The sequence below is a fragment of the Drosophila miranda genome, chromosome XR (assembly GCF_003369915.1).
Source record: "Drosophila miranda strain MSH22 chromosome XR, D.miranda_PacBio2.1, whole genome shotgun sequence".
Taxonomy (NCBI): Eukaryota; Metazoa; Arthropoda; class Insecta; order Diptera; family Drosophilidae; genus Drosophila; species Drosophila miranda.
Genome location: NC_046674.1, coordinates 23,876,284 through 23,885,477, shown reverse-complemented (window position 1 = coordinate 23,885,477; position 9,194 = coordinate 23,876,284). Strand labels below are relative to the sequence as shown.

At 43.8% G+C, this 9,194-nt stretch overlaps 1 protein-coding gene across 1 annotated transcript; it reads right to left on the bottom strand.

Annotated features, from left to right (window-relative positions):
- Positions 1-6,177: 6,177 nt before the first annotated feature.
- Positions 6,178-8,283, bottom strand: LOC108165280 (protein TsetseEP). Its single transcript, XM_033388150.1, has 2 exons — positions 8,013-8,283; positions 6,178-7,005 (listed from the first exon to the last, which is right to left on the bottom strand). Exons 1-2 carry the CDS (start codon positions 8,110-8,112, stop codon positions 6,470-6,472), a joined length of 636 nt encoding a protein of 211 aa, XP_033244041.1. The 5' UTR covers positions 8,113-8,283; the 3' UTR covers positions 6,178-6,469.
- Between the last annotated feature and the right edge of the window lie 911 nt (positions 8,284-9,194).

Sequence of the window (9,194 nt, the reverse complement as noted above, 5' to 3'; positions counted from 1 at the left end):
CCCCCCTCCCCACTGCCCCCTCAAGGGTATACAAGTGCATTTCTGGCCTATTGCTAATTTCCCTCGTGTCTGGGCCAGCAGCAGCAGATGCCGCCTCCATTTGTGATTTGTGATAAATGAAAGTAAAAGTACAAACACTCACACTTCATAGATCATTAGCGGTGGTCGGTGGTTGGTGGCTGGTGGTTGGTGGTTGGTGGTTGGTGGTCGGTGGTCGGTGCGTGGCTGAGCGGCGGCTCTCTGAGCGAGCGTTCAATGAACCGTCAGGCAGGCAGGCAGGCTGGCAGGCTGGCAGGCAGGCAGGCAGGCACCCAGACACTTGGCACCGACGAATGCCATGTACAAGTCATTAAAATAGAAATGCCAGCTCCGCAAAACGAAACACACACAATCGTCAAACAACACACACAAAAAAAGAAACAAAAACCAAAATAAAAACTTGTTCTTTCACTTTCAATGTCACGCCAGGCCGCAGAAGACCTTCAACTTTGAGGGGGCCCTCTCCCCCCTACCAACCCCCTCCCTGTAATCGGTGGGGGAAGGTGTTCACTTGGTTTGGGGGCACTGCTTCTTCCGCTTCGAAATTAATTGCGGCATAAACCAAACATTTTGCGAGTCAATGTACGTAATTTGAAAATCGTGCCAAAATAGATGCCCGAGCCAGAGTCGAAGTCGAAGTCGGAGTCGGAGTCAGAGCCAAAACTCAATTTGCACAACTGCAGGTGCCTCGAGAGGGAACCGAACAGAGAGACACCCCCGCAAATATGCCTCGTACGTATGTATATATCCATCTGTCTGTCTGTCTCTGTGTCTGCCTGTCCGTCCGGACTTCTGGCCGAGGCTAGTCCCAGTCCCAGTCCCAGTGCCGGCCCCGGCTTGTTGCTCTCCGCTGCAGTCATTTGTCTGCATGTCGCTTTGTTGAATTGTCTATTTGTTTGCCAAAAAGTGCCATGAAGACAACTTGTTGTTGTTGCTCTCTAGCTGTGATTATACCCTAGCAGAAGGTTGTATGATTTGCAAGCCTTGAAGGTGACCTCTCGGATATATCCATATGATTCCTTCTAGAGACCCTACTGCCTGGCCCACTATCAGATCACTATTTGGACTTGCATCGAGGGTAAAAAGCAATCTGCAAGTGTATCCGAAGATTGGCTTTCTTTCTTTGCTGTTGTTGCTTTGCCTAAAAGCAATTTCATTTGTGGCTGCTGCTGCTGGTGCTGCTGTGGCGGCGGTGGAGTCCACAACAAATTACTATCATTGCTGTTAATAGTTCATTAAGTCACGGACGGGACGGGTAGACATGGAAGCCATATGGAATCATGGAATCATGGAATCACGGAACGTGTAGCCGTAAAGTGAACCCAAGACTCGAGAAAACCGACTCCGAGCTCCGATCTGAGCCGCAGCAGCAACCTCTCAAGTGGCAGAATAATTGAGTGAACGGCAAGATAAACATTTCAATTTTGTTATTAAGTCATCAATTAGACAAACAGAAATCAGACTCGAGGGATCGTAGGGGCGCTGCCGCCAGCCTGCACTAGATTTTTGATTTTGATTTTCGATTTTCGATTTTTGGGGACTTTGGGGAGAGTGGATTTATCGCTGGGAATTGGCTGGAATTAAACGGATCGACTGCAGTCCGCGACTGCAGTTTCGCAATCGCATCGAGGCCGATGTTTTTTATAAACTTCTTTATTTCTGGTATGGCATTTGAGTCGTTGGGCTGGAGGTGTTATAAAAATTAGATTGTTTCATTGCTGGTCATCAAATATTACAATCTTTTTCTGTACTTCAAAATGGAGGAGAAACTTATTGTAGCAGTAACATAAAGGAAAAGTTTCATTGGCCTACCAATAAATGAGGATTGAGGATTTAGTTATTATCATTTGGATCCATTAGGTTATCTTATGACACTGTTTATAAAATGTTTATTACAATCTATTCCTAACTACTCGTATGATTTGGTTGCCAAATAAAGAGGAAACTTTAAAATAAATGGTTAGTTTTATTAATATCTTCCTTCGCTAGCAACAATTATATATATATATATGTATATATGTGTATATATATAATGTATGTATAATGGCAGTATTTTCACATACTTATAAGTAGATAACAGGTAATTATTCTGAGAGTAAAGCTTGTACTTTGTAAACATCATTCCCTACATCGTTCTAAAACTGCTTAAATATAGAAAAATTTGTATCTCTGCATCTTCGAAATATGTATCTATCAATTCAACACAAACTCATTCGAGCAAATATCGCACCTTTCGTGTGTCTGCTGTATGGACTTTGGTGCACTTGCAGCCACTGCAGTCGATGGCTTGTTGTTTTCCTTGTCTTTGGAGAACCCATAGTCCTTGCGCATGACCCACGGAGAAGTCCGCCTCGAACTCAGCAGAGAGGCGGTGTACGTATGACGCCCGGGGCTGCAGGATCGGAGGGTGTTGAGAGTGGTCGTGGATCCACGCAGGAGCTCTAGCCTCGCGAGGGCCGCCTCTAAGGCGGCATCTTCGTACTCCGCCATCACAACCTGGTCGGGCGTCAGGGACTTCATGCTGGGTGTATTGAGTTTGCTCATGGGCCGGACAACCACGTCCAGGCTGCTGTCCGATGACTTGGCCGTCGATGCACGAGACGGAGAAGGTGACGCCGGTATCGCGGCGGCAGGAGACGACTGCATCTTTGGTGTGGAAGATGACTGCATTCTCAAATTGGATGGTGACAGCCTGGTTGGTGTGGAAGGTGACTGCAGCCTCGGATTTAAGGGTGACTCCATTCTCATATCTGATGGTGACTCCATTTCCTGATTGGATGGTGATTGCGTCCTTGTAGAGGAAGGTAAATACATTTTCGAAGCGGAAGGTGAATGGATTTTCGGAGCGGTAGGTGAATGCATTCTTGATGCAGAAGGTGAACGCATTCGCGAAGTGGAAGGTGAACGCGTTCTCAAATTGGTGGGTGAATGGATCTTCCGAGTGGAAGATGTCCGCATCTTTGGGGTGAAAGGTGACTTCCAATTGGAGGATGGCGGCATCTTGGCAGTGGAAGCGGATGTGGAGGTGCCTTCTGGCGATAAATCTTTTCTGTGGTGTGTCTGAGGTAGAGAGGTTTGCTGTTGGTTCGCTGGAAGAGTTCTAGTTGAGGAACCATCTTCAGTGGGACTTGGACTGAGATCGGTCGGTATCTCCTCCAGAGGTGTGGGAATCTGGAACGTTCTTAAGTTCTTCTGTTGCTTCGCTTGTGGCTCCACCATTGGGGGCGGAATCTGAGATGTATCCTCCTCCTGGCTGGAATGTCTCCTTTCCTTAGCATGGACTGGCATTCTGGAAGCCACAGCCACATCTCTGTGTGAAGGTTCGTGGGAAGGATTTCTTTTAGATCCCTGTTTTCTGGGTGTCACTGATGAAGTTTGCTTTTCCATTCTGCTGATGCTCCTCGTTTGAGATACTGGTCGGACTGCCCGACGAATGCCATAGGGATTGTTGTACTCCGTGGGAGTTCGCAGCACGCTCTGGGTGCTCATCCCCGTGCTCATCCTCCTGCCAGGTGCTGCCGTTGGGGGCTCCTCCTCGACCACGGCAGCGTGCTTGCTCCAGAGGGATATCCTCTCCGCAGGAGCCCGCTGCATGGCCGAGCCCACGCGACTGCGACTTCCGCTCATGGCCTCAAAAACACTGATCCGATCACGCGTCGGATTGAAGTCGAAGGTCCTGGAGCTGGAGCCGGCATTGGAGATCCGTGAACTGGCCCTGGACACACTCGTCGGCCCCTCGGAGGCCACGAACTTGGCGAACTCCCGCTGACCCTTGCGGCTCATGGCCGGCGTCACGTGGCCGCTGGAGAGATCCGACTGGGAGGTGCTGGACAGCGAGTTGCCGCCGCTAAAGTGTCCGTCCGTGTGGCCGGGCTTGTCCCGGAGGCTCGTGTGGTCCTTGTACACGGAGAAATGGATCTTGCTGTGGGCAAAGCTTTCATACGGCTTGAATTTCTGGCTTTTGGCCAGCTGATCCGCAAACTTTTCCCACTCGGTGGTGTTTGGGCGGGGTGGCTCTCGCTCCTGCTTCGCGGCCCTGCGCCGAAACCAACGTCCTCTGGAGGGTGTTTCAGTGGGGAGGGGGTTGAGTATGTGTGGGCGTGTGTTAGTTAAGGGTTTTCAATGTCATCTTCTTTTGTTCTTTTTGTGGGGGTGTTGGATATGTGGTGTATATAGGTTATTTGTGAATGTTGGTTTGCGGTCAGCTCTTGCGAAATTTATTGGATCACCAGAAACGCATTGAAAACTATTATAAAGCGAGGGGGAACGCCATGAGTTGCTGCGGCGACCGCAACTCTACATTTATACCCGATACTTATGGGCTCTCCTCCATCAGACGGCGCTAACATTGCACGACACGACAAAGAGTACGTGCGAGAGCGACAGAAAATTATTATTATTATTGATTTTTATTGTATAATTATTATTATAATTATCATTCTTGATTTTTATTGAATAATTATTATTTTAGATTTTTATTGAATAATTATTATTATAATTATTATTTTTGTTTTTTATTGCATAATTATTATTATTATTATTATTCTTGAATTTTATTGTATAATTATTATTATAATTATTATTCTTGATTTTTATTGTATAATTATTATTATTATTCTTGATTTTTATTGTATAATTATTATTATAATTATTATTCTTGATTTTTATTGTATAATTATTATTATAATTATTATTCTTGATTTTTATTGAATAATTATTATTTTAGATTTTTATTGAATAATTATTATTATAATTATTATTTTTGATTTTGATTGATTTTTATTGAATAATTATTATTATAATAATTATTATAATTATTATTCTTGATTTTTATTGAATAATGATTATTTTGATTTTTATTAAATAATTATTATTTTAATTTGTATTATAATTATTATTTTTGATTTTGATCGAATAATTATTATTTTGATTTTTATTGTAAAATTATTATTCTTTATTTTTATTGAATAATTATTATTTTTGATTTTTATTGAATAATTATTATTATAATTATTGTTCTTGATTTTTATTGAATAATTATTATCATAATTATTATTTTTGATTTTTATTGTAATTATTATTATTATTATTATTCTTGATTTTTATTGTATAATTATTATAATAATTATTATTCTTGATTTTTATTGAATAATTATTATCATAATTATAATTTTAGATTTTTATTGAATAATTATTATTATAATTATTATTCTTGATTTTTATTGAATTATTATTATTTTAGATTTTTATTGAATAATTATTATCATAATTATTATTTTTGATTTTTATTGCATAATTATTATGCTTGATTTTTATTGAGCAATTATTTTTGATTTTTATTGAATAATTATTATTATAATTATTATTTTTTATTTTTTAAAAAGACGGGGGAACGAAATTTTCTAAATATACGTTTAATAGTGAGATCTAACAGGAGTGTGGATACCAACTTTGGTTGCTCTAGCCTTAATAGTCTATGATTTGCTTCACTCCTTTTAAAAATGGTGGACATCTAGCGCGAAGGAAACATCCCTAACTTGCAGTCTATCTAATTCTATTTCCTTCTATAGACCTGAATGAGTATAACCCGTTCTCATTCTTAGAGAGCGAGAATTGTATGACCTAAAGATATATGGATACTACTTTGGTATTTGAAAAAAAATAAGACCCTATTTTTATTTATTAGAATTTAATTCTTCTTTTGATTCTAGTATTCTTCTCAAGATATATGGATATTACTTTGGTATTTAAAAAAAAAATAAGACCCTATTTTTATTTATTAGAATTGAATTCTCCGTTTGATTCTAGTGAAATTTCAAGCGTAAAAATGGATGCAATTTCCGGACAATACATTATATCATCATTATTTTATGATGTGCACTTTTGAGGGATCTTCTGTCAAAGTTTCGCAAGAGCATTTCACATTCGGAGGGTAGCCGAATCGATAACCGATTGAAGTGTTTGGATATTGGATATATTATTTAGATAGGAATTATTTAGATATTACCACACTACTAAGTACGTACAAGACTTTGCTGTTGCGGTTCTTGTTTGTTTGATTTGCTTGGGTTCGCCATCGCAATCGCAATCGCAAGGAAACAAAGTCAGAGTATATGATATGTACATAGAAATAAAATAAGTTTATTTACAATTTACATACAAGTCAAGAGAGGAGAAAGAAGAGAGCAATATGTTGGTTAAGATATAATAATAATACGTATATATAGTAATGTAAGGTATAAGTACTAGAAGATCGGTATACTACGACGAGAACTACGAATCATAAGCAAAACGGTACGGTTACGGGTACTACGCGAAAACTTCAGAGTGCAGTGGCTCTACGGCTATACGGCTCTACGGGGGGAGGGGAGGTACGTGGCAACGTGGTATGCTATGCGATGCGGCAGGTAGGTGCTCTCTCTAGGCTTACTTACTCCACGGACGCAGCGGGGGCAGGAGCCTCAACTGGAGCAGCAGGAGGCGCCGCTTCTTCCACAGCAGATGGAGGATGAGGATGAGAAGGCGGAAGAGGAGGAGGCTGGGCATCGGTAATCGACTCCACCTGGGCACTCAGATGAGCCAGCTCCTCCAGCGATGGCTGTGGCGTGGGTGGACTCTCCTCATCGTTGGCCAGCGCCCGCTCGATCTCTGGCTCCGGGGTGGAGGTCTTCAGGCTGTCCGCATCTCCCTGCAGCTGTGGTGTTGGGGCTCGGGATGAGCTCACCTCGGCCATGACCTCGCCAGACTCCACCGCCGCCGCATCCGCCGCCGCCGACGTCGCCTCCTCTTCCTGGGCGGGCTGGGGCTGTTCAAGGTGCAGGCCCTCCATCACCTTGTGCTTGGCCTCGTCCAGGGCGTGGGTGCCCTCCTTGAAGGCGTTACCCAGATCGTTGGTAATCCCCGCCACGGCCGCGCCCACCGTCTCCTTGGCCGTGTCCAGGCCCGTGGTCAACGTCTGAGTGGCATCTGAAAGGGGGACACAAAGGAGGTATACAGAGAACACTTTCATTTGCCATTTCCTGGTGGAATATACATACATATGTACGAGTATATATGCACACATATATTGTTTGTGTGTACATATAATATTTTTAAGTCAATGTTTTGCTCTAATTCGCTGACGGGCTCGGGCTCGGCTCGCCGCGGTCACGCAACCAGGTCGTTTTTCTTCATATGCTTTTAATATACCCGCATAGACCCGCATAGAGCGGCATAGACCCGCATATAAATATGGTCGGTACCGAGTAATCGTTGAATGTAAGCCACTAAGCAGGCCGAAAGGCTCTGCGACACGCATTGCTGGCCAATTGCTCTTTATTACGTAGCTTGTTATTATAATAATGTGAAATAAGAGCGCAGGATACACTGGGGGGAAAACCCAAAGGTCCGTGAAGGAAAGAGAACTGAAATCAGGGTTTTCTGAGCTGGCAAATGTATCTAAATCAGACGGATCTTTTCTGAAGTGTGGGCGTAAAGTGGGAAAGCCCCCAGTTCCAGTGGTAGATTTCTGCAGAAACTTTCTTTTTACTATGAATCGATTCCTGAAGAGGATCTCTACGGATCTCTTTCCTTCGGACACGATTCGCTATTCGAAATATTTTTCGATTATCGCAGTGTAGTTTTTCGTACAGGAATCTTGGATTTCTTTGTGATTTAATGGCTAATCCATTCGTTTTGCCATTAATTAATTGGCTGGCTGGAAATAATATTGATTCACACGGTAACAGGGAAACGGTAACGGTTCAAGGACTCCATCGATCATCCCCACACACGTTGCTAGTCACCATGTCCTGTCCTCTATGTGAATATTAAGTATACGCCCCGGGCCACTCTGCAGGTGGGAGCGCTGCCTTCAAAGAACTTCAGTTGCCATTTCGATTACGGGCTCGTAAATGTCATCTGCCAGCCAAAACAAACCCATAGAAAGACAGGGCCACACCAAACACACACACACAGACACACACAACGCCTACCTTCCACAACGGCCTCGCCCTTCTCCCGGACATGGGTGGCGGCTTTCAGCATTTCGCTGCCGGCCGTTGCAACCATGGGAGTGCTGCTGGCACAGCCCATGACTCCTGTGGGGCTGCTGCTCTCAATGCTGCTGCTCCATGCTGATCGAAGACCGAAGACCGAATCCCGTATCGTTAGGTGATTGTACAGATACTCGAAATATAGAGCGGCAATGGCAGATTTATTAAATATGAATGTGAAAAAAAAGTACGCCCGCCTTTGGTCACGAACTCCACGCAACTGAACACTGACCCAAAACATTTGCTGCTAAAGTGAAGGGTCAGTACAGCACTCACGGTATGCCTCATGTCCCTTTCCCCGGGCAAGACCTTTTGCTGGGGCACGCAACAGGACCACCAGACCACCGGACCGGCCATAGGACAAGAGCTGTACGCCGTGGCATGGCCAAGTGTTTGCATGTGCGTTTGCACTTGGCTTCAAGTGAAGCCAAATTGTTGAGGTCATGCGCGTTGGGCGCACACTTACCTACGACGACCCGTACTTAGGGGCCAAACGCTAAAAGGGTTCTGGGTCTGCCACACGGCATGGAGAAAAGGGAAACCGAAAGCATAGAAAAGTGAAAATAGAATAAAAACTGTAGCTGTTTGGCAGCTGGTGCCAGAAGCCATACTCGTAGATACTCTAGCAGATTGTTGGGCTCGGGGGTTGGGATACGGCAAGGAAGGAATTCCCATTTAAACGATGATCGTTCTGTGATACATTATATTAATAGAATGCAGTCCCGTCTCCCCTTGAGGCAACTAAGAGACAGAATAACAGGGTATACTCGTAAAAAGGAGACTACACGAACACATACTCGTACTCGTAGTCGTAGTCGCAATCGCAGTCGTCTGTGTCTATGGGCAATAGCGTGTCCAGGCGTGCCGTGCCTTCGATTCCACACTTCCAGATATGCATACGAGTTGGGTGGGTAGGGAAGGTGGGGGAGGTGTGTGTGTGTGTGTGTTTGTCAATAAAGTCTGCACTCAGTTATTATTTATAGAACATTGTGCGATGTCCAATTGTTGCTCCAATTTCCATAAGCCCTTTTGTGTGCCCCACGTGCCGCCGAATGAATGAAGTGAAACGTCCGGCTGGGTTGACAGTTCCCACCAAATCAGATAAGAGCTCCATGTATGATA

Bases quoted from the DNA above. Each gene is read 5' to 3' on its own strand.
- LOC108165280 (XM_033388150.1), bottom strand. From the start codon at position 8,112: ATGGGCTGTGCCAGCAGCACTCCCATGGTTGCAACGGCCGGCAGCGAA. The intron at 7,006-8,012 runs GTAGGCGTTGTG...TCCCCCTTTCAG, and splicing joins GGGCGAGGCCGTTGTGGAAG to ATGCCACTCAGACGTTGACC.